The 23,200-nt window shown below is 38.0% G+C and overlaps 1 protein-coding gene across 2 annotated transcripts in view; it reads right to left on the bottom strand.

Annotated features, from left to right (window-relative positions):
* Window positions 1–23,200, bottom strand: part of PPA2 (inorganic pyrophosphatase 2) — a 96,200-nt gene that overhangs the window by 53,279 nt on the left and 19,721 nt on the right. The window contains exons 3-6 of one of the 2 annotated variants that reach the window (XM_006076383.4): window positions 20,415–20,459; window positions 15,101–15,154; window positions 13,609–13,728; window positions 4,669–4,755 (exon numbers count right to left, since the gene is read on the bottom strand). In XM_006076383.4, the coding sequence (XP_006076445.1) occupies window positions 4,669–4,755; window positions 13,609–13,728; window positions 15,101–15,154; window positions 20,415–20,459 (306 nt within the window). The remainder of the gene's footprint in view (window positions 1–4,668; window positions 4,756–13,608; window positions 13,729–15,100; window positions 15,155–20,414; window positions 20,460–23,200) is intronic. The other variant, XM_006076384.4, reaches the window with a different exon arrangement.

Raw genomic sequence — 23,200 nt, 5'->3', positions numbered from 1 at the left:
CAGGAGATACTGAAGGACAGGGAAGCCTGGAATGCGGCCATCTAATGGGGTTGCAAAGAAGCAGACACAACTTAGTGACTGAACAACAACAGTCAGCATATTTTTCAGTAGTAAGGAACTAAACACCTACTATGTACCAAGCATTCTATGTAAAACACAGAGGCATGCTTTCAAGATTAATTATGTAAACTTTAAAAAAAAACTTACATTTAAGGCCTTTAATTTTATTTTAGATATTTAATGACTTTGACAAGTTTATTTAAAAGCCTGTACATCAAGTTTTTTTAGATCCCTTTGTTTAGTCAATAACGAATTAGAGATAATAAATCAATTTATCAGGTATATAGATTTTCATGATTTTCAGTTACCAATCTCATTAATTATAGGTTCACTGTCAAATTTTTACATCAGTGAAAATAAGATATTTTCATTTAATCTTTTCACCCACTAAATATCTGCATAGGAATTTAAATTAACAACCTGCATCTTATATGAGCCAAGTGGCCCCAAGGATTATACCTGCAGAGTAAGTTTTCTAGGAAACCCCCTACACTGTTGGTAGGAATGTAAATCGGTGTAGCCACTATGGAGGTTTCGCAAAAAACTGAAAATAGAATTGCCATATAATCCAGCAATCCCAATCCTGGGCATATATCCAGACAGAACTATAATTCAAAAAAAAATACATGCACCCCTATATTCATAGCAGCATTATTCACAACAGCCAGACATAGAGAACCTAAACGTCCACTGATGGATGAATGGATAAAGAAGATGTGGCACATATATACAATGGAATATTACTTAGCCATAAAAGAGTGAAATAATGCCATCTGCAATAACATGGATGGACATAGAGATGATCATACTAAATAAAGTTAAGTCAGGAAGAGAAAGACAAATACCACACAATTTCTCCTATGTGTGCACACGTGCTAAGTCACCTCAGTTATGTCAAGCTCTTTGCAATCCCATTGACTATAGCCCACCGGTCTTCTCTGTCCATAGGATTCTCCAGGCGAGAATACTAGAGGAGGCTGTCATGCTCTCCTCCAGGGGATCTTCCCTACCCAGGGATCAAAGCCGAGTCTCCTGCAGAGGAATTCTGGGATCAACAGATGCAAATTATTATATATCCTATAAATGAAGAAACAACAAGGTGACACTATATAGCACAGGGAACTATATTCAATATCTTGTGACAAACCATAGAGGAAAAAATATGAAAAAGAATGTGTGTGTGTGTGTGTGTGTGTGTATACACACATATATATAAAACTGAATCACTCTGTTCCAAGAGGAAATTAACACAATACTGTAAATCAACTACATCTCAATAAAATAAATTTTCAACAAAAGAAGAGTTTTCTACTACATAACCTTTCTATCAATGTAATGTTACTTAATTTAGCGACCATTCTTATCACAAAAGAAGACACAGGGAAATGACCAAAGTAATATAACAGAGCATCTATTATAAGATAGAAGAGAGGAGGTACTCGTTAAAATAGTTATATTCTTCCTTCTAATCTATGCATTTTATATATCCTTTACTATCCCTCTGGAGAGAAAATGTCCAAAAAATTTTCTCAACTATAGCTTAATCTGAACTAAAGCAAACAATCTGGCCATTTTTCTGCTGGAGAGACAGAGGAATTCTAGAGTCACACACACACGAACTCTAGTGCCTGTCTGTCCTTATCTGGGTATAAAACTAGAAATCAAGATTGGATACAGATCTCTCCTGCAGGAAAGGAGAAAGGGACGGGGGAAGGAAGAGAAGAGGGAGGGAGAGGGTGGACAGAAGAGTATAAGGAAGAAAAAAAGTGGAAAAACAGAAGAATAAAAAGCGAAAGAGGGCACAGAAAATCTAAGAAGCGGATGAAGAGGACGAAACAGGAGTAAGAAAGGAGAATAAAGAAGAAGAGGACAAAGAAGAAAGAAGAGAGTAACAAAGCATCACGGCACATAAACAAGCAACGAAGAATCAGAGGAAACTATTTACTAAAACAACAGTCTGGACGCCTAAAAGTGCTAATATGAATTTCCAGAGATAACTGATTTGATCTTGGCTAGAAGAATACAACTCAAGCAGTGACCACACTTGGCATGTCTTCCATTAGGCACATGCTCTTTGCCAGACACTGAATTAAACACCGCAATGGTGGGTCTTCTCTTCTGAGAGCTCACAGCCATCTGAGAGGAGACAATGAGGCAAACAACACAGACAGTTAGTACCAAGGAACCACAGACCAAAGAGCTAGTATGTTAGTCTACGGCGGGTAACGGGAGACTTCCGAGAAGTGATACTAGAGCTGAGATCCAAAGGATGAGCAGAAGGATGTGCAGCGAAAAGAAGGGGGAAGTAAGATAAAGTGAAGGAAGAAGAGTGTTCCACTCTGCAGAGGGAACAGTTTGTACGAAGGCCTGTATTGAGTGAGGGCAGACACGTTATGGGAATTGAAAGGGTAGTACAGCTACAGGGCAGCGTGCAAACAAGGAGCGGCGGGAGAGAAAGTCAGAAAGCAGGGACAAGGCCTAAACAAGGACACAGCAGGAGAACAGTCTGCTATGAATCATGGTAGGGAAAATAAGACGCAGCAAGGAAACTGGGCCGTGGCAGGAATAATTCAAGTGCAATATAATTGAGGATTAGACAAAGCTAGCTCCAGTGATAATGCAAAAGAGATTTAAAGCCCGTTTAGGTCACAGAGTCAGTACCTCAAGACTAATGAGATGAAGAGAAGCAAAGGGTGATCTGTAAGATTTCTCAGTTTCTGTCTCAAGAATCTGAAGGCGAGGAGGGAAGGAAGACAGGTGTCCTTCACTGAGAGGAGTAAGGTGGAGAGGAGGAAATGAGGAATTCAGTTTGGGACACAAGTGTGAGATGCCTGGGAGACAGTCAAGTGTAAATGCAGGTAGCTGAGAATGTGGGTCTGAGTTGGAGATAGTAATTTGAGAGCAAAACCACAAACGGTTGGGACTGGATCACCAAGGGAGTCCTCACATGAGAAAAAGAGCTGAACAACGGTGCAACTCTCAAGCTAAGCAATGCTTAAGGAGCAGGCAGAAGAAAAGCAGCCTACAAAAGAAACCAAGGAGGAATTAGAGGATATCCAAGTCACTCTGATACAACTGATGTCAAGCAAAGAGACTGATAGAAGAAGGAAGATGAGGTTAAAGGCATAAAATTCCAAGGTAAATTCAAGTTATACAAAACATATGAAATGGGCAGGTTGGATTTGGTTAAAAGAAAGCTACCGATGATCTTTGTAAGAGCGGTTTCATTGAAATAATGGGGGGATGAAAACAATTTTAAACTGACTGAAGATTAAGTGGGAAGGAGGAGATAGAGATGAGTGTTTCCTCTTTTTACAAGTCTTCTTATGAAAGGGAATATGGAAGGAAGTCAATAAAGAAAAGTGAAAGTGAAAGTCGCTTAGTTGTGTCCGACTCTTTGTGACCCCATGGACTATATAGTCCCTGGAATTCTCCAGGCTAGAATACTGGAGTGGGTAGCCTTTCCCTTCTCCAGGGGATCTTCCCAACCCAGGGATTGAACCCAGGTCTCCCACATTGCAGGCGGATTCTTTACCAGCTGAGCTATCAGGGAAGCCCCTAATAAAGAAAGGGCAGTTGTAAATACAGGACAGAGAAGAGTCAAGAAAACAGTGTCATTCAAACGGCAGGAAGGGACAGGATTGAGAGCCCAGGGAAGTCCTGGTCTCAGTAACAGAAGGAAGGGAAGGAGGAGTATTTGCAGACACATCTGTTTGAGAGCCTAAGGGGAAAGTAAAGGGATGCTTATCTGCAGGTTTCCAGGAGCTCTACAAAATTAAAGACAACATGCTCTGCTGAGAGTGAGAACCAAGTACAAGGAGTTTAACAGAGAACAATAAATACTGGCGAGAAAGGCAGCAGAAAACAGGAGAAAGAATGTGAGCGAAGACACACAGAATTCTGCGGGTAGTAGTAACCTATGAGAGTGGAAGTTTTGCTTGTCCCCAGTAGCCTGGAAGCAGGCACACAAAAAAAGTACCAGCTAGTTCTCATCAGTGTTGAACATCCTGCCTGGATAATGGGCAAGGACAACGAAGCAGGACTCAGCAAACTCATTCTGTAAGAGGACAGACAGCAAATACTTGAGACTTCGCGGACTGTAGCATCTCTTCCAACCTCCTCAACTGCAGTGGTGGTGCGAAAGCAGCGCAGACAACATGTAAATGAAAGGCCGGAGCTGTGCTCTTTATAAAAACTGGTGGTAAGCTGGATTTGACTAGCCATGGGCTAGGGTTTACCAACACATAGTTTAAGAGAAGGAAGTAAAGATACAAAAAAGGACTGGTGGCTCAGATGGTAAAGCATCTCCCTGCAATGTGGGAGACCCGGGTTCAATCCCTGGGTTGGGAAGATCCCCTGGAGAAGGAAATGGCAATCCACTCCAATATTCTTGCCTGGAAAATTCCATGGACTGAGGAGCCTGGTAGGCTACAGTCCATCGGGTCACAAAGAGTCGGACATGACTGAGCGACTTCACTTCATTTATGAGAGGGATAAACAGGCAAGAACTTTGACGAGTTGAAGAACTGGTGCCTTCTGAAAAGAACTGAAATTTTACGGCAAGACTAAAGTAGAACACATGTTAGAACAACACTCTATGAAACAAACCTTTGAGCCTATTTCGCAAACATCAATAGGATCATTATCTCCACAGCAGTCTGTGCTCTTATCTTTTCGATGGGGATCTTCCCAAGTCTAAAAAACAGAAGTAGGGGTGGAATATAGGTTAATACTCTCTACAATCTCTCCACATCATCATGAAGTTTTACAGATAAGTCATAATACAAGGAAAAACTTCTCAGAAATTAAATAGACTCAATGCCAACATGGCAGTACATTCTTAAGCATCATAATAATTAAAACAGTTTTATACTATTTCCTCCCATCTGTCTCTCATTTGTCTGTATAATCACATATGAAAGTGGGTGGTATTTCCAAACACACTCTTCTTGCAAGTTTAGTCATTGTCTAAATTCATGCTCACTTTTATTTGGAGCTTCAGTTCCAATGTTCCTGCTGTCTATGCCTTTGTTTCTACAAAATGTCTGAATTGCTGCCTCCATTTTTGCTTTCTTTGACATGGTAACAGCACTGGGTCTTGCTTTCCAGGTTTGAAAATAAACTTCCTATACTTTAAATGACTTCTAATAGAACAAACCCAGTTTTTCCTTCATAAACTAAAGAACAAGAGAGTATCTGTCAAAGAAAAGAAAATTTCATTTTTGTCTCATTTCATTCCATTTAAAAGATGCTCCACCTTTTCATCAAATCTCAAGAATTTGACAAAAGCATGAAAAGATGTCAACTCTTTAGTTTTCTGAAGAGATTACACCTTGTTGCCTACAAACTATATACATGGGCATTTTTATAAATGAACAGCATAACAGAAATTTATTATCAAGTTTAAAGATCCCTTATACACCATCCTTCCTCAAAACCTTCATAATTAGCTGATTCTGAATAGAACTGTATAAGTTCCCTTAAATTAATCCTCTCAGATTTATAAGATACGCAGAGAACATCATCTCAAGAATCTTATCTAGAATTTCAGATTATCTAAGCTTGGCTCCTCTAATTTTACATAGATAATTAAAAAGGAATGCTACTTAGAGCTAAACCCTATCAGTTCAGTTCAGTTCAGTCACTCAGTCCTGTTGGACTCTTTTCGACCCCATGAATCGCAGCACACCAGGCCTCCCTGTCCATCACCAACTCCAGGAGTCTACTCAAACTCATGTCCATCAAGTCAGTGATGCCATCTAGCCATCTCATCCTCTGTCGTCCCCTTCTCCTCCTGTCCCTATGGATAAACTGTAATGTTTTCTTTCTGATTCTAATTATAGCATATTCAGGAATAAGCTTACTTACCATACCAAAAAAAAAAAAAAAGCCACAGTAAATCTAACTACATTAAGTCTAATTACATTCACAGTAAGTCTAACTACATTTCATTACCCTCAAATACTAGCATAATTAATATAAGAATAGTAAACACCATTGTTAACCTTACATATTGGTTACAGGTGAAAGCTAACCTAAGTGATACATACACACATAAACATACATGTATCCCAGGAAGAATGTGCCACCTATTAACCCCATTGAACAGATAAGTGAACTGAAGCACAGAGTTTAAACTTGTTCACACTCAGATTCTAAATGGAGGCAACAGGATGAGAACTCTTGGTATTAATCATTATGTTCCTGCTGCTGCTGCTGCTGCTAAGTCACTTCAGTCGTGTCCGACTCTGTGCAACCCCATAGACGGAAGCCCCCCAGGCTCCCCTGTCCCTGGGATTCTCCAGGCAAGAACACTGGAGTGGGTTGCCATTTCCTTCTCCAATGCATGAAAGTGAAAATTGAAAGTGAAGTTGCTTAGTCATGTCCAACTCTTAGTGAGCCCATGGACTGCAGCCCACCAGGCTCCACCATCCATGGGATTTTCCAGGCAAGAGTACTGGAGTGGGGTGCCACTGCCTTCTTCAAATCATTATGTTACAAAGCCTAAATTTTAGTATGGTAACTGAATTGCAATTATTTTCAGATATAACTTTATTCATGATTCTCTTCCTTTAAATTCCCTCTCTTACTCTCAGAATCTCTTAAGTGTATTTTCCTACTGTTGCCCTTACTGCTTTTTATTTTCTATTACCAGGCATCCATTCAATGAGTTAATATTTATTGATAATCTACTCTGGGCCAGGAGTTAGGAACATAAATTAACAAGACATACTCAATACCCTAAAGAACACCATATTAAAAAGTAGTGTAGCATCTCTCACAAATGCTACAAAATTAATCTTACTGTGCTGGAGAAACCATGAAGGAAGTAAAGTCAAAGTGGAATTAGAAAACCCAGAGGCAGAATCAGAAAATATCTGGGAGGTTCCTCCTTTCTAAGGCAGGAATCCTTTCCTGAACCTTCCTTAACCTCATTCTCATTCGCAGAAGGGAGCAAATGTGATAAGCTAGAAGTCACTCGGAGAAGGCAATGGCAATGGTGGGCTTCTGTCTATGGGGTCACACAGAGTCGGACATGACTGAAGCGACTTAGCAGCAGCAGCAGCCTGAAGGACAATACATAGATTCTTGTCCTATTTTAGCCACAAACTACCTAGGCCAAAACACTCAGACCTCAGTATCCTCACCTATAAAAAGAAGGTCTTCAATAAGACAGTTGCTAGATACATCCTATCTCTGAATTCTATGATTGTTAGTGGTCATTCATAATCTGCATAAATACTACCAGTAACCAGGAAGCTCACAAATTAATGAAATAACTTAACCCACTGCGGTCAGAGTTAATTTTTCTACAAAAGTCCTTCTTCGTATTGACACAAAAACTGTCTTCTTTCTCTTCAGAAACTCCAATTGCATTTTTTATCTATCAATTTAGTTCTTTCTATTGAGGAAATAAATACATACAGGCAAAATTCTTAACCTATAACAACGATGTCAATTTTAGGGCCAGTTCTTCATGATCTCCTTCACCAGAAAAAATACCATACTGGTTCTTTCTATTTCTAGTTCCGCATTTAGTGCTCTATATCTTCAGGGCTTGGTTTTTTACCACAAAAAGAGAGTCATACTAAATGATTTCTAACTTAACTTGAAAATACAGTATAATTTCAAGCAATCACTAGAAGAAATCTTGACAAATTTAAAACTTAAATCATACCCTCTAGTGGAGTTTTAAGTGTCTAGGCTTAAAACTAGGCAGAGAAACAACTTGAAAAGCAGTCAAGCTAGCAAAGAAATATCCAGAAGATGAAATCCCTATTCTTAATATTTGTTTCACAAAACTGACAAGGGCTAGCATCCAGACTTTAGAAATAATTTTTTACAACTAAGTATGAAAAAGCAAAACAATAAAAATGGGTCAAAGTCAGGAACAGGTAATTCTAAGAGGAAACATGAATGACTTATAAATACATGAAAAGATAACCAATCTGATCAGAGAAATACGAATATATATGGAATTTAGAAAGATGGTAACAATAACCCTATGTACGAGACAGCAAAAGAGACACCGATGTATAGAACAGTCTTATGGACTCTGTGGGAGAGGGAGAGGGTGGGAAGATTTGGGAGAATGGCATTGAAACATGTAAAATATCATGTATGAAATGAGTTGCCAGTCCAGGTTCGATGCACGATACTGGATGCTTGGGGCTGGTGCACTGGGACGACCCAGAGGGATGGAATGGGGAGGGAGGAGGGAGGAGGGTTCAGGATGGGGAACACATGTAAACCTGTGGCGGATTCATTTTGATATTTGGCAAATCTAATACAGTTATGTAAAGTTTAAAAATAAAATAAAAAAAAAAAAAAAAAAAAAAAAAAAAACCAAAATGAGGCGCTATTTCAAAAACTTTAAAAATCTGATAACATTAAATGCTCATAATTATGTAAGAAGCCTGAAATGCTACTACTGGTAGGAGTGCATATTGTTACAACTTCTTTTGTAAACAATTTGGGAATATCTAGTAAAATAAACAGGTATGTAACTCAGAACTTAGCTATCTGACTTATAGGCATATACCTAGTAGTATATATGTATACATATTATGTACACAGAAAAATTTTAGCACAGATTCATGAAAAGCTTAAAAAAAGTTTAAAAATCTCTCAGGAGTACAAATAATGTTAAACTAATACAAAGCATAGCTATAAAGCTATGAAAAAAAAACTCAATATACACAGATTACTGATCTAACCTAAAACAAATCTACTCTTCCTCATGCAGATATCTGAGATCATTACTTTACAATCTTATAAATATTAACCAATACATCAGTAATCACCATGCTCTGGTCCTTCAGTCTCTCCAAAATATCACTGAATGGTACAGAACTGAGTATACAGACTTCTTGAGTACTACTTCCTGATCAATCAGAACTCCCATCTCCAAATCAAGTAAGATGTGCTCAGCCTCTACCGGTACTTCACCAGCTTCAATTTGGAGCAAAAGCTATTCCACTAGTAGCAGCTAACATCAGTGGCAACAGTGTCATCACTGAGATAATACCACCAAACACTCATTGAGGGCTTAACCTTGTTTTTGGTCATCTCATTCGAAGTCCACAATAGCCTTGTGGGGTAGATGGCAGGGTGACACAGATGAACAAATAGGCCTGGTTACATTTAGTCACTGGTTCCAGGTTATAAAGCTAAGAAGTAGTACTAAATGCAACTTGGGGTCAATGAACCAAATTATAATGAAGTTCAAAATGATAACACAATGATATACCAGTTAAGACTGAAGAAATTTTGAAGTTAGTGATTCTAGTCCTTTGACATTATTCAGATGAGTCTTCTAAGTATTTACACAGAAAGTTACAACACTTGAATAATATGTGGGAAATATGAACAATTAGGGGAAGACAAAGAAAGATGATTTTTGCCCAGTCCAAACTCAAACTTTGAGGAAGTCATCATCGCCAGTGCAGGAGAAGTTATCAGTAGGGTTACACAGTCTAGGCAGATGAAAGTCTGCAACCACGAGAGCGCACTGGTGACTACATGGGAGAGGCTTCTGCTTAAACAGTATTCTGCTGCTTCAGTGTTCTTCCAAGCACGGTTGGCTTGGTAACTGCTCTGAACAAATTCCCCACTGTTAAAAGATGTATCACAAGAGAACAGCAAAATCCAACCACCCACACATGCCTACGAACCGTATGCAACACACACCGTGCATTCATGGATTCACTTATCCCCCAATATTTACTGATCGCCTAAGTCGGTGCCAGACACTAACCAGGGCAGTTGAAAGACAACAGCAAACAAAACAAACAGAATCCCTGCCCTCATGAGACTACATTCTAACTAGAACACATTTACAATAAACTTAACAAGTAAATTATATACTGGAGAAGGAAATGGCAACCCACTCCAGTATTCTTGCCTGGAGAACCCCATGGACAGAGGAGCCTGGCAGGTTACATACAGTCCGTGAGGTCTCAAGAGTAGGACATGACTTAGCGACTAAACCACCACAAATTATATAGCGTGTCAGAAGTTGACAGGTGTAATGGAAAAGGGAAAAAAAAAAAGTATGGAAGAACGATGGGAGTACATGGGGTTAAAACAGTAAAGGATGTTAGAGGCAGACATCATGAAGGAGGCAACTGATGAGCAAACACTGAAGGAAGGAGGGCATTGTGTACATTGGGAAAACATCCCGAGCCGGGGACACAGTGAGTGTGAAAGCGTGAGGCAGGAGTATGCCTAGAGCCTCAGAGGAATCATGAGGAGGTCAGTGTTGGGGTTAGGGAGCAGGAGGAGGGGCAGAAGGAGAGGCTGGACATGAGATCAAAAACATAAATGCGCCAGGGGCTGGCTTTCAATTTAACAGGCTCACTCTGTCTTAACGTTGACAAGGATGCAAAAAAAATATTGGGTACATTTGTTGTTATTTAGTCACTAAGTTGTGTATGACTCTTTTGTGACAGCCTACCAGGCTCCTCTGTCCATGAAATTTCCATGAAATTTCAGAAAGAATACTACAGTGGGTTTCCATTTCCTTCTCCAGGGGCTCTTTGCCACCCAGGGATCAAACCCGCATCTCCTGCCTTGGCAGGTGAGTTCTTCACTGCTCAGACAGTTGGGTACATTACCTTGTCCATAAACAACTGGCTTAATTTCAACTTTATATAAACATGAATCAATATAGTTATTTTTGCTTGGTGTTTAACTTCTGTGCAATCTATGGTACATTTTTCTGCTGAAGACTCTCTCACACACACACCACCACCGCCACCACCACCATCAGTTTAGGTTTAAAAAGAGTAAAGATCTCTGGTTAAAAATGGCAGAGAGAATATAGGTCTATTTCCTCTTCCTCACTTCCATCCTATCCACAGTGGCCTCCTTTCTGAGACACACGAGCCCTCCCTCCACCTCTAGACTTTTATACCTCATGTTTCTTGATGAGCTCCTCTAAATGGCCTGGGATGGCACTCACTTTCTAAGATGCCACCCTCTCACTTTCTCCTGGTCTCCTGTTAGAAAATAGCTCCGCGCTGAGGTCTTCCTCCCAACTGCAACGATTCCCACACACCCTAGACCCATTTCCTATTTGATTATTCTCCAACACACTTACCACCATCTGACATACTATACGTTCTTACTTTTTTTTTTTTTTGTCTGTCTCTTAGAATAAAAGTTCCATACGAATTTTTGTCACTGATATCACTGCTCTACCTCCAGTACTTAGAACATGGTCTGGCAAACATCAGGTACTCAAAAAACGGGTCCTGAAGAAATGAACAGCTCTGTGAAGGAAGAGCTGGTGTGAAAATGACAAGGGAAACTCGAGACACTGAAGATGCTGCTGTCGTGGGAGGGAAGTGAGGACAAAGGCTGCAGAATAAGGCTGGCTAAGTAGGGCCAGACCATGAAAGAGTTGAGGAGCTATGTTAGGAATGTTTCATTTTATCCTTTCAGCAATAGGAAGGCATTAAAAGGTTCTCATATGGACAAAAATGGTATTTTTGGATACTAGGTGGAGTATGAAATTTCAGTAGGCAGTGGTGAATGCAGAGGACATTAAGAACCAAGATTAAGAGTCTAATTCCTGCTCTAGCTGAAGAACTATTGCACCTCACAGACTAATATAATAGCATGTAAGAGCACCTTGAACATTCAAACACATCCAGCAGAATACAAAAATACGTCATAACTTTAAATAGATGAACTATAAAAGATGAGTTAATTAGAATCTATTATGCTCCACTGTAGGCACTAATTTAGTTGTTGATCATCCCACCTCCAGGAGACTATAAATGCTTTAAAAAAAAAAACACACAAAACCAGATAATAGTAAAAGTACCAGTGGTAACAACAATGTGATCACTGTCCATTAGGCATTATTCTAACATGAACATGCAATAACTCATTTAACCTCAACAGGACCACATGCAGTATCTTATCATCTCTCTGTTACAGATGAAGAAAGTGAGGTCCAGAAAAACAAAAGATCTTGCCCAAGTCACATTACTAGTAGGTGGCAAGCTGGCTCTAAAATCAACATTCTTAGTCACTTATGCTGCACTAATCTTATATTTATATCTCATTTTTCTGTGTCTACCCAACACCTAAATACAGTCTAGCACATAAATCCTTAATAAATGTTTAATGAAATAAACAAATAGATGAACTTTAGTTTATCCTCTGCTTACTCTACTTTTCCCCTGAAGAAGGAAATGGCAACCCACTCCAGTATTCTTTCCTGGGGAATCCCATGGACAGAGGAGCCTGGAGGGCTACAGTCTGTGGGGCTGCAAAGAGTTGGACACGACTGATCAATTAAATAACAACTACTCTACTTTTCAAAGGTCTATTTTTGTCTTCCTTTAATTCAGTGGCTTGTTAGGCCCTCTCCTCATCTCTCCATCTTCTGCAGACAGTATCCCCTAAGCTTAACAAAAAGGTTCTCACCCTTTCACTGCCAGGTCAAACAGAATGTCTACTTAGGCACCTGGGAAGTCAGAAATCCTGTGGTCTTAGTTTCAACAAACATCCTCATTCTTAGCACACCATTTTAGGAGCGCCTGTTTTAACCAAGAATGTATCCATGTGGGTGGTCTAACTGCCATCAAAGGCAGTCTGACTCTTTAGAAAACAATTTTCTTTTTTCTTTTCCTGCAACTGTTTATTCTACAAGGGCAGCTGGTTTGTTTGTTTTTTTTTTTTTTTTTTTTTGAGTTAGTTAAAACAAGAACCCCTTTTCTCAGATATTTCCCAAATAGCATCTTGGAATTTCACACAAAATATTAAAATTAATAAACAAAATATAAAAATATCCAGATAGACAGATGCTCTAAAGGTTTTTATAAACATAAAGGCAGATGCTTCTCTACGTCTCCAAACCTAGACTTCTGATTCTGCATATTCTGAGTGTTACTCACTAAATTATCTGGAAGGAGTTACCACTTCCTAGGAATGAGGAAACATAAGAAAAAAAAACAAAAAAGGAGAAAAAAGGAAGAAAAGCAAATAGCAAGTGTTACTCTCTAATCGGAATGCTGCTTTACCATCACTTAGCCATTGTTTTCATTGCTTCCTACTGAAAAGTCATAAATTCTTAACAGTATATAATTAAGTTGCCTTATTCAATTCACAATGAGTTCTGAAAGAGGTAACAATTTAATAGGTTCATCTGTTAAAGTTTAAAAAATAAAATTCATGCTGTCATGTATGAAGGTATATACAAGCATAACTTGTCATATCCAAAAAAATGACTGCAAATAAAGGAGATAAAATATTTTCCACTGACTCTTAATATTAATAGCCAAGCTCAGAAAAAGAAATGTGTTCAAAATGCCAAATATGAGTATTCTAAATACCTAACTCTGAGAATCTGAGTACAGACATATATACAGTTTGAAAAAAAATTTATTGATACAATAAAATTCCACATTAAAAAAATTTTAAATTTACAAATCTCTCACTGACATGTCCTCAATTTAAATTTAAGTAGTTCACAGGATTTACAAGGCAATTTTTTCAGAAGACAGAGAAGTTTTACCATTATAACAAAAATGTTACCTGAGGGAGGGCACCATAATTCCATATATAACCCTTGTGAGGAAAGATATTTGCCACATAGCGAAGCTTGCCATCCTTTACATCTTGTTTAATGGGATTCAGTGGTTCCTTCGTGGCAATCTAAGCAGGTTGTGGGAGAAAAGGGGTGTGGGACATAAAATGGTTAATCCTATATTCAAACAGGATTTTTAAATCTGCCATTATCAGACTAAATATTCGTATTCCAACTTATTGATCAAAGATAACTTTAAAAATAAGCTGGTTCTTATTTCTAATTTACTGTTTTGTATTAAACTGGAAAGGAAACGTCAGATAATATATTTTGGCACTCTATTACTTATGAACTCATTATTTTTAACACAAATAATAAATATTATTGAAATGGCAAGAAGCTAAGGATTAATCAACTTGCTTTTTGTTACTACTTGGGTTTTCTACCATCAATCTTATAATAAAGATTTTTCACTAAGTGATTTCATTTCAAAGTTACCTTTCAATCAAACATATTCAAATTGCCATGCCAAAAAAAAAACTATCCTACAAAAGTAAACAAAAAATAACTGAAGCCATGTTTGAATGAATAAACACTGCTTAAATTAGGTAAGATCTCATAGGTTCTTGATCCTACACCCAAGTGAGGTAGAGAGTAGCCAAGAACAATAAAACTTGTACCAAAAGCAAGAAGAGCAAAAGAAGAATCTAATTACTTTTTCCTATTAAAATATTAACCAAAAAACCTACTATTTTATATTTAGAGAAATAATTCTCCAAATATAGAATCTGCAAAACATATACTGATAAAACTATCTTAACTTAAACATGTAAAATAATACCTACCTTCACATCCAAAGTTGCAGAAAACTTAGATAACTAAACAAAGTACCATAAATTAAATTTCACTCAGAAATAGGGACCTTACTTAATTGAAGATGAAACAATAAAATTCTGAAAAGCAAAAGGGAAGTTCTTGATAGGTTCACACCTATCAAGAAAAATCAAGAAAAATTATTAATTTTAAAAACCAACCAGGGGAATACCAGATGCTCTTAGAAAGTACTCAGAAATCAAGAGTTGGCCAGAAAAACACTTTAACTCCTCAGAGAATTAAGTCCTTAGGAACCAAAATTGTCTGCCCCAAATATGCTGCAATTGTGTCTATGAACAAAATACATCTCAGAACCTATTTAAGAAAACCTTTAAAGTATTTGCTATTTTCAAAGACACAGGAGTCAAGGAAAATTAAATAAATATGTGTATAACAAAATAGAGAGGCAAAAAAGAATATATTCTCTTTAAAGTGTAAATTCAGCTTGGAATAATATTTTCTTTTTTGAAAATAGATTCAAAGTAAGTTTACAAGAATATTTTCCATTGTCCATTATAAAGAAACTTGTCAACCATCCCAAATTCAAAATATTATGACAAACAACTTAAAACAAAATTTTATATCATTAGTAATTATTCCATTTGATGCTAATAGGATATTTCATACCTCCATTTTAGCATTTGTCCACCGAGGTACTTCCACAACCATGTTAAACACATTCTGCAATATAAAAAAACAACAAAGCAAACATTTTTTTTAATGTTGTCATCTTTTATTTTTTCACTTATCTCCTGCATGAGAATGTTTTATTTTTTTCCTACAAAAAATGTAAAAAGTCTGCATCATATGTCTGCCTATGCCTTAAATTCCTACTAAAAAATTAGAGAAGTTGGTTAAAATATAACAGAATTTAAGCCTGCTTATGTTACTTGACCACTACTGCACGGTGTTAGAAGTTGCTACATTTCTGGAAATACCTTTTCAAGGTAGAGACAGAATCAGAATGGAGCCAAGAAACGTGTTTCAATTTCTTTCCAACTAAAACAAAAGTTGAGCGCTGAGTGTCTCACTTTTCCAGTCTGCAAAGTTTAAGTGTGATAATCTCTGTCCTCATCCCACACAAAGTTGTGAAGACCAATTATGTGCTTTAAATGAAAATACACAGACAATTAAGAAGTAAAATATTTTGAAAATCATAAAAAAATATTTAAATCCAAGTTATTTCTACCATAATGTAAAATTGAGGCCATCAGTATAGGTAGTTATAAAGCTTACAAAGAGTTAACAAAGCTTAGCTTACATTATCTAGTGATCTCGGATTCCCTAAAGTTACAAAAGAACCACTGCTTCTTTTTACCATTTCTGAACTTGTAGCCTACTTAACAAAGGAAACTCTAGATCAGTGGTGACTAAAAATAATTTTCTACAGTAATGGCCTTACAAAGAAAAAGCCTTAGGGATTCCCTGATGGTTCAGTGGTAAAGAATTTGCCTGCCAATGCAGGAGACATGGATTTGATCCCTAGGCTGGGAAGATCTCATATACCAAGGAGCAAATAAGCCCATGCACCACAACTACTGAGCCTGTGCTCTGGAGCCCAGGAACCGCAGCTACTGAAGCCCATGCTCCCTAAAGCCTGTGCTCCACAACAAAAGGAGCCACCACAATGAGAAGCCTGAGCCCCTCAGCTAGAGAGGAGCCCCTCAGCTAGAGAGGAGCCCCTGCTCACTGCAGCTAGAGAGGGCCCAAGCAACAGAAGACATAGCGCAGCCAAAAATAAACACAATTATTTTATAAAAAGAGAGAGAAAAGGTCTATGCTTAAAGTTGGCTTGCTTCCCATTCTGATATCAGTAACTAACAACTTATCAAAGCAACGGTTTAAAACAGTCTTCATCCAAGTGTGGTCATGGACCAGGGCTAAGCTGCAAGTTGACTGTTACCAGTTCCTTTAGAAACATTTATAACAATTTGACCAAGTAATTTTTATGACTGTCAGACCTATTAATAAGTATTTGGAACTTGAATTAAGTTTTTCTAATAGTTCATTTTGATTGTAATTTTTTAAAGTATCAATATCAGTTCACAAAAGATTAGAAATAAACCAAAAAACTATCTTTTACCACAGATCATTTGAGCAGCAGTGATTAAATATAGTTATTCTCAACTATGCCACACAGTAAAATCACCTGGAGAGCTGGAATTGATTTTTTTTTTTTTTAAGAGATTTCTAGAGCCCCCATCTCCTACATATTTGAATTCAGTGGTTCTGTGGTGAAGCCAGGGCATTGCTTATTTCTAAAAGCTCTCTAAGCAATTTTAATATGCAGCCAGAGTTGAGAATCTCTGGTTTAAAGCACTGCTAAACAATATCTGGGGTTTTCTTAGTGAAACAGGAATGCTGTTAACTCAAAGAATGCCATTTACACAATTAAAAATAAATCAAGCCAAAGAAATAATGATGGTTTTCTCTAGATGAGACTGAAGTTTACCACGACAAAACTGCACACTCATAATGAGATAAAGAACAAAGTTGAGAATGCACTCTCAACAACTGCTCCTGAGAAATATGCCTCATATCTATCTTAGCAGCCTTATATACAGGCCTGCCGTTATGTTTCATTTTCTATGCTCTTTCATGAGGTACCCCAGCACCTGTTTAAATATGTCTGAAGTAGCTGTTAAAAAGAAAAACCCAAGTAAATGGCAGATGTTCACATAATTTATTCATCCCTGAAAGTCTGGCTATAAGAGAAGAAATGCATGCAGATGAATACTCTGAGGTGACAGAGAAGACAAAGCTAGTGCCAATCCTTTTACAGAATGACACCTACCAAAACCCCTCACAGAGACTTGAATTGCCAAGAGAACAATGGATCAGGTTTGAATTTCAAGCCTGCAAGCTACACTCTTCCTCATCATTTGCTCCTGATCACTAGGAGTGTACTTCCAGTCTGCTTTTTTTCTCTCGGGCTAAAATGCACATGACCTGTAATTTTTTAAAGCCAATGTCAGTCTGTTTATTCTAAGATTAATGTTAATTACAAACCAAAAGTGGCCTGCTGAAATTTATTAGAAAATCACAAAGACACAAGGGGACATGTTTTAAATTCGGAATGTTGAGTTAGGGACATTTACCTCTTTCTTCAGTTCTTTTTTCTATTTTTTTCCCTCCTATTTTTATTACAGGGGAAAAAAAAGGATGAAAAAGCAGTCAGTAGATTTTATGTGTGTGTGTGCTCAGTGCTGTGTGACTCTCTGCAACTCCATGGACTGCCCGCCAGGCTCCTCTATCCATGGGAATCCCCAGGCAAGAATACTGGAGTGGGTTGCCATTTCCTCTTCCAGGGGATCTTCTCGACCCAGGAATGGAACCCTTGTCTCCTGCATTGGCAGGCAGATTCTCTAACACTGCATTATCTATATTCTTGGGGTGTAAAAAGAAAGGAAATAACCCTTCTATCCTTGTTCTAACCCTTAAAATATCAAATAAACTTAGATTTGACATTAAAGTAAAGGCAACAAATGCAAAAATAAACAAGTGGGAACATACTCAATTAAAAAGCTCTGCACAGCAAAGGTAACAATTAACAAAATGAAAAGGCAACCTATGGAATGGAAGAAAACAGTTGCAAGTCATATATCTGTTAAAGGGTTAATAAGCAAAATATATAAAGAAATCACGTAACTTAATAGTGAAAAACCAATCCATCAAAAAAAAAAAAAAAATGGGCACAGGTCTTAAATACTTTTCCAAAGAAGACAAACAGATGGCCAACATTACTAATCATCAAGGGAAAGAAAGCAAATCGAACTCACAATAAGATACCAGGTCATGCCCATTAGAATGATTACCATGAAAAAAGATAAGAAATAACAGTACTGGCGAGGATGTAGAGAAAAGGGACCCTTGTGCGCTGTTGGTAGAAATGTGAACTGGTGCAGTCACAGTGGAACACAGTCTGGAGGTTCCTCAAAAAACTGAACATAGAACTACCACATAACCCAGCAATCCCACTTTTGTGTATATATATCCAAAAAAAAAGGAAAACAGGATACCGAGGAGATACTTATACTCCTAAGCCCGTTATAGCATTACTCACAATAGCCAAGACCCAGAAACAACCTCAGTGCCTGTCAACAAATGAACAAGTACATTTTTTATATATACAAGGGAATAGTATCCAAGCATGAGAAAGGACAACATCTTGCTCTTGGTGACAGGATGGGTGAACCTGGAAGGTATTATGCTCAGTGAAAGAAGTCAGACAGAAAAAGACACATACTGCATGGCACCACTTACAGGTAGAATCTGAAAAGTTTTAAAAAGCCAAATTCATAGAAAGAGAGTAGGAAAGTAGTTGCCACGGCCTGAGGGGTGGGGGAAATAGAAAAGAATTAAAAAAAAAAAAATCTCAAATCAAAAATCAGGTAGTCACCAACACACAAACTATGTTCTAAAAATTATAAAGTTTAAGTTGGTTTCCCTGGTGGCTCAGATGGTAAAGAATCTGCCTGCAATGCGGGAGACCTGGGTCCGATCTGGGAAGATCCCTTGGAGGAGGGCATGGCAACCCATTCCAGTATTCCTGCCTGGAGAATCCCATGGACAGAGGAGCCTGGCGGGCTATAGTCCATGGGGTCATATAGATTCCGACACAATTGACTGACTAAGCACTACTACTATATATACACAGTAAACATTTCTGCCACTGAAACAACTGTTTACAGGTTAACACTCACAGTCTCTTAAGAACCCATAAAGACTTGAGCCCCTGAATGTCTATTTATCCATTATGAAGAGCAATGACTCTCAAACTTCAGAGTGTACAGGATGCCCTGGAACACTGGTTTTGGGCTTTCCAGGTGGCACACTGGTGAAGAATCCACTAGCCAATGCAGGAGATGCAAGAGACAAAGGTTCGATTTCTGTCTGAAAGAGTCCCTGGAGAAAGAAATGGCAACCCACTCCAGTATTTTTGCCTCAGAAATCCCATGGACAGAGGAGCCTAGAGGGCTATAGTCCAGGGGTCACAAAGAGTCGGACACAACTGAGTGACTGAGCACAGAACACTTAAATGTGAAGACTACCCAGTCCGCATGAATTTAGTAGATATGGAATGGACCAGGAATCTGAAATATTAACAAGTGCCCTAAGCAGTTCCAATGCAGATGGTTTAGGACCATTCTGAAAAACATCAGTTTAGTAAAATACAAGATGTGGGGCACAAAAAGCTGATAGGAATTAAACAGCCCCACAGCTATGCTTGGAAGTAGATTCAAAGGCTGGGATCAAAAGTTTCAGCCAGATGAGACTAGAGGGCAATAAGATTAAGAAGGGAAAATAAGGCTAAGAGGCAGGAAATGTTTCCTGGAATCAGCAAGATAAAAAGGCATCAACAGAAAGAAATCGGAAGACAGATATCAGTCAAATGTTCTGGTCCTAAGTCAAGAACAATTAAAAGCTTGACAGTCATATATTTGAAAGATGGACTTAGAATGTATTTATTTTAGCATATAGTTGGAATATAGCATATATTCCTGGATCCTAGAATAGTCAGATTCATAAACAGAAAGTAGCACAGTGGTTACCAGGGGCTACGTGGACATGGAGTGGAGAGCTATTGCTTAATGGGTCCAGAGTTTCAGTTTGAAAAAATGAAAAAGTTCTGGAGATGGATAGCGGTGATGATTGTATAACATGGTAAAGAATTTAATGTCGCTGAACTGTACACTTAAAAAGTGTACAATAAATAAAACAGTAAATGTCATGTTACATATATTTTACCATAAGGGAATAAAGTAAAATGGTAATATTGTCCCTAGCTGCCTTAAAGAGAGACTAGAATAAAAACATCAGGATGCATTCATAAGTTCTGCGAGGGAAAATAATTCAGCATCACTTTACAAATGCAGACTACCATCAGGGTCTTTAAAAGACAATATAAGTGATACACAGAAATAAAAACCTTTAGATATACCTCATATTCATCATTTCGTGCTCTTTTTGTAGGAATGCCATTTTCCTATAAAAGAAAAGATGGTTATTAGAGAAATGCAATTCAAAAATACAATGAGGTACCATCTCACACTGGTCAGAATGGCCATCATAATAAAGCCTACAAATAATAAATGCTGGAGAGGGTGTGGAGAAAAGGGATCCCTCTGACACTACTGGTGGGAATGGAAACTGGTGCAGCTATTTTGGTGAACAACACGGAGAGTCCTTGAAAGAGCCACCAATGATCCAGCAATCCCATTCCTGGGCATATATTCTGGAAAGACAAAAACTCTAATTTGAAAAGATACTTGGACCCCAATGCTCATAGCAGCACTATTTATAATAGCCAAGACATGGAAGCAATCTATATTCACTGACGGATGAATGGATAAAGAAGATGTTTTATATACATATAATGGAATATTACTCAGTCATAAAAAAGAACGAAATAATGTCATTTGCAGCAACATGGATAGAAATAGAGATTAACATGCTAAGTGAAGTATGATAGACAAAGACAAATATCATAAACTATCATTTATATGTGAAATCTTAAAAAATGATACAGAAGAACTTATTTATAAAAACAGAAATATTAATAGACTCACATAGAAAACAAACATGATTAACAAAGGGGAAGGCAGGGAGGGATGACTTGGGAATTGGGGATTAACAGATACACACTACTGGATATAAAATAGATAAACAGCAAGGACCTACTTGCTGTATAGCACACGGAACTATATTCAATATCTTGTAATAGCCTATAATGGTAAAGAACCTGAAAAGAATATGTGTGTGTATGTGTGTGTGTGTGTGTGTGTGTATATATATATATATATATATATATATAAAATATAAAACTGAATCACTTTGCTATATACCTGAACCACTGTAAATGAACTACACTTCAATTTTTAAAAGATGCTATTTTTGACTCTAATATTTCATGAACAAATACAGCTGTATTGACCGTACAGCAATAAAAATATGCCTATCGTATAAACATTCCACCAGAGGTTTCCAGAAACCTGATTCAAAAGAGAATCCACCAAATGCCCAGTGCAGTTTTCCTCAGCATTTACACCCCCAGCGCATGAGCATCAAAAACTCATGCAGTTTTCAGCGCTTCATAAAACAAATTATTAGAAAAGCCAAATCTCTTTCAAGTATATTTTCCTAGTTTTTACAAAATAAGCAAAGGCTCAGTTCAGTCTTTAAGGAAAGACTGGCAGTTTCCAGTAATCATGCTTAAAACAGTCATTTCATTGTTGAAATGAAACTCCAGGGAGTGTGACTAACAAACCATGGAAGTACTCGGCTGCCCCTCCTGCCTGTGATTTCCACCAAGGTGTGATTACCAAGTCTCCATCAAGCACTTGTAAATTAAAAGAGCATTATTCGGCGGGTTGGGAAGAAAAATTACACCATTCACAAATGCTCACACATTATATGTAGCTTTTACACACCGAAACAGCTAACGAAGGAAACAAACAGAAAAACAATTATTCCAAGTCAGCCCTGATACACCATTTCTTTTCCTAAAATACCACCACCCAAAGTATAAGGTGCAAGAGTTCTCTAATCATTATGTCTGGGAACAAGGGAAGCCTATTTACACAGCCACTGTGTATACCTATCTCCACAGGCCCAGAATTCATTCGCACAACCTGTTTCACTTTGTTCTGCTGTTATCAGTTTTTCATAAGCCCAAATCTCATGTTCCCCCAAACCCATCCTCCTAAGGCAGAGTATTATTACTCAGCGGGATGTAGGAAGCCCATTCTTTGTTCCACTTACACCCCGACCTACTACACAATTCCTCCATATAATACTGCTATCACTGCTACTGCTATGAGGTGTAGAGACTGTCACAGTGCACCGCTCCCCGCTAAGCAGCACCAGTAGTCACTCTTCACTACTCTCCTCTGGTTTTCTAGCACCTTACAGTATTTGATTGTCTTGTTTATTTCCAGGTTGTTAGTCTCCTCTGGCTGAGAAGGAACTACATTCACCTTATTCACCACTGCAACTCTAGTGCTCGAAATACTGTGACTCATAGTAACCATGCAATAACTGTTTACTGAATGAATACATTAATTAACAAATAATAGAGGAATGCACCCTCTTTAAGCCAAAATCAAAGAGAGTGGTTGGGAGATGTGAGATACCTAGGTTGGACAGCTCATTGGCCATGACATGGACACACACACACACTCAGAGACACACACAGTACTCTAGAGTTCTTTATGCTCTCTCGCCGGTTTCTTTCTCTCTCCAGATTACATGACTCCTTGTCCTGTAGCTGAATATTACTCAGAAGTAGTGAGCTAGAAGGATTACACAAGAGCAGCTAAGATACAGACTTTGTAGAGGATGCTGCTGAACGTCCTCTTCCTTGGATGTCTCTGGGATAATTATTTATGGAAAATTTTATAGATGTTATAGGAAATGATTATAGTTTTAAATGTGTTTGCAAATAATAGTTTAGAATAAAATACCTTTCCTTTTGCTTACTGGATCAAGTCACCATTGCCTACTGTCTTCTTGACTTCACACCTTCTATTATTTAAAATAAAACCCAAAGAAACATTAAAAAAAAAAATGACAGTCTGTGGAGTTACAGTCCTACGTTCAAGTCTCATCTCCACTACAGACCAGGTTTGTGACCATGGGCAAGGCACTTCACCTCATTAGCAAAATAAAAACGGTAACAGTAGCCCTGGACATACTGAAACAATGCAAGTCAAGCTCTGAGCACAGTGC

This window comes from Bubalus bubalis, chromosome 7 (genome assembly GCF_019923935.1).
Source record: "Bubalus bubalis isolate 160015118507 breed Murrah chromosome 7, NDDB_SH_1, whole genome shotgun sequence".
Classification (NCBI taxonomy): domain Eukaryota; kingdom Metazoa; phylum Chordata; class Mammalia; order Artiodactyla; family Bovidae; genus Bubalus; species Bubalus bubalis.
Note: the sequence above shows the minus strand (reverse complement) of the source record. Positions and strands in the feature narration are given on the sequence as shown.